General features: G+C 44.7%; 1 protein-coding gene across 1 annotated transcript in view; it reads right to left on the bottom strand.

Annotated features, from left to right (window-relative positions):
• Window positions 1-289: 289 nt before the first annotated feature.
• LOC308382397 (RAS guanyl-releasing protein 2-like) overlaps window positions 290-1,969 on the bottom strand; it is a gene marked incomplete at its 3' end in the record, with an annotated part of 22,037 nt that continues 20,357 nt past the window's right edge. The window contains exons 10-12 of the mRNA XM_080860117.1: window positions 1,780-1,899; window positions 1,041-1,156; window positions 290-443 (exon numbers count right to left, since the gene is read on the bottom strand). Coding sequence (XP_080716243.1) covers window positions 290-443; window positions 1,041-1,156; window positions 1,780-1,899 — 390 coding nt within the window. The remainder of the gene's footprint in view (window positions 444-1,040; window positions 1,157-1,779; window positions 1,900-1,969) is intronic.

The raw sequence follows: 1,969 nt of genomic DNA, 5'->3' as shown, positions 1-1,969 counted from the left end.
CACACACACACACACACACAGGCATATATCTATGTTTGCAATATCTTTGTGTTCCGAATGTAAACTTTGTGTTTAAATGTTGTGCTTTGGCAGTGCAAAAAAAATGGTCATGCCAATAAAACTGATTTGAATGGAATTGAGTTGAATAGATAGCAGACAGAGACGGAGACGGGATCAGAGGAGTAAGGCAGACAGGGAGAGAGAGAGAAAGAGAGAGAGGTAGACAGACATAAAGAGAGAGAGAGAGAGAGAGAGAGAGAAAGAGAGAGAGAGAGAGATGACCTGTGTCTCAGATACTCACAAAGCCTGCACAGTGCTCACAGAAGGTGGGCTTGACGTAGGTGGTGTCAGTGAAGCTGTGGATAAAGCCCATCTTACAGTTGAGCAGAGAGCTGGCTTTCATGAAGTAATCAATCATCTCTTCACGACTGATCTTCCCATCCCTGACACCAACAGAGAAGGGAGGGGGAGTGTGAGAGGGAGGATGGGGAGAGAGATGAGACAGAGAGAGAGAGAGATAGAGAGAGGGAAGGTAGAGAAAAGCAGAGGAAAAACAGACAGACCACAATAATCAATGAGGCGTGCAGAGTGAGAAAATAAATAAAATAATAAAATACTCAGACCACTACCACTTTTTCACACACAAATTCACATTACTCATTTTATCACCTACTCTAGTGTTTCTGTGACATCACACTAACTATATCACTATAGAGTTTCTGTGACATCACACTGACTATATCACTATAGTGTTACTGTGACATCACACTGACTATATTACTCTAGTGTTACTGTGACATCACACTGACTATATTACTCTAGTGTTACTGTGACATCACACTGACTATACCACTCTAGTGTTACTGTGACATCACACTGACTATACCAGTCTAGTGTTACTGTGACATCACACTGACTATACCACTCCAGTGTGACATCACACTGACTATACCACTCTAGTGTTACGGTGACATCACACTGACTATACCACTCCAGTGTTACTGTGACAGACAGACAGCTTCGTTTTTGCTGTGACTCACTGGTTCTTGTCCAACTCTCCAAACTTGCTCAGGTAAGGGAAGTTGTTCCTGATGATCTCAAACTCCTCCTGGGAGATGTAGCCGTCTCCGTCCGTGTCGAAGTTCTTGAACACAGACTGGAAGGAAGCAGAAGAGAGCACAGAGAGAGAGAGCTTGATCTAGAGAGCTTGTGTGGATCACACCTCCGCACCTCCACTCTGTGTGGGACACTGGCCAACCTCATCTGCTCCACACAGCACCAGCGATAGAGGCAACCCAGTAGAAGAGCTAGCTGCATATCTGATCAGGATGCAGGTCACATAGCAGTTTTAAAATCCATTAAATCCAATTTAATTTAATGACGCAGACCAATATCCACCAACGTAGTGGCCAGTGTATAAATCACACTTACACACACACACACACACACACACACACACACACACACACACACACAGTGGCCAATGTTCATAAATCACACACACTCACACACACGTAGTGGCCAGAGTTCATAAATCACACCACTACAGAGTCATTGCATTCAAAACACATTTGTGAGGCACCTGGACCCCTTTTCTATTTTGTCTGCTTGAAATGTGAATGTGAGGAGTGTGTGTTAGTGTGTTAGTGTGTGTGTGTGTGTGTGTGTGTGTGTGTGTGTGTGTGTGTGTGTGTGTGTGTGACACGTTTGTGTGACACGTGCACCATCTTCTCGATGTGTTTGAATGCGGTGCACTTAATTGTGAGGAGTGTTACTCACGTCTACCATCTTCTCGATGTGTTTGGTGATGATGGCGGGGTCGGCTTTGGGCTTCACCGAAGCAGCCCACTCGTCTATCATGGAGGGCTTTGGCGCAGGGCTGGGCGTCGCACCGGCGATCTGGAACGATCAATCAATCAATCAATCAATCAATCAATTCATGAATTAATGAATTAATCAACTAGTCGCC

This window comes from Sprattus sprattus (assembly GCF_963457725.1).
Source record: "Sprattus sprattus genome assembly, chromosome: 21".
Taxonomy (NCBI): Eukaryota; Metazoa; Chordata; class Actinopteri; order Clupeiformes; family Clupeidae; genus Sprattus; species Sprattus sprattus.
Note: the sequence above shows the minus strand (reverse complement) of the source record. Positions and strands in the feature narration are given on the sequence as shown.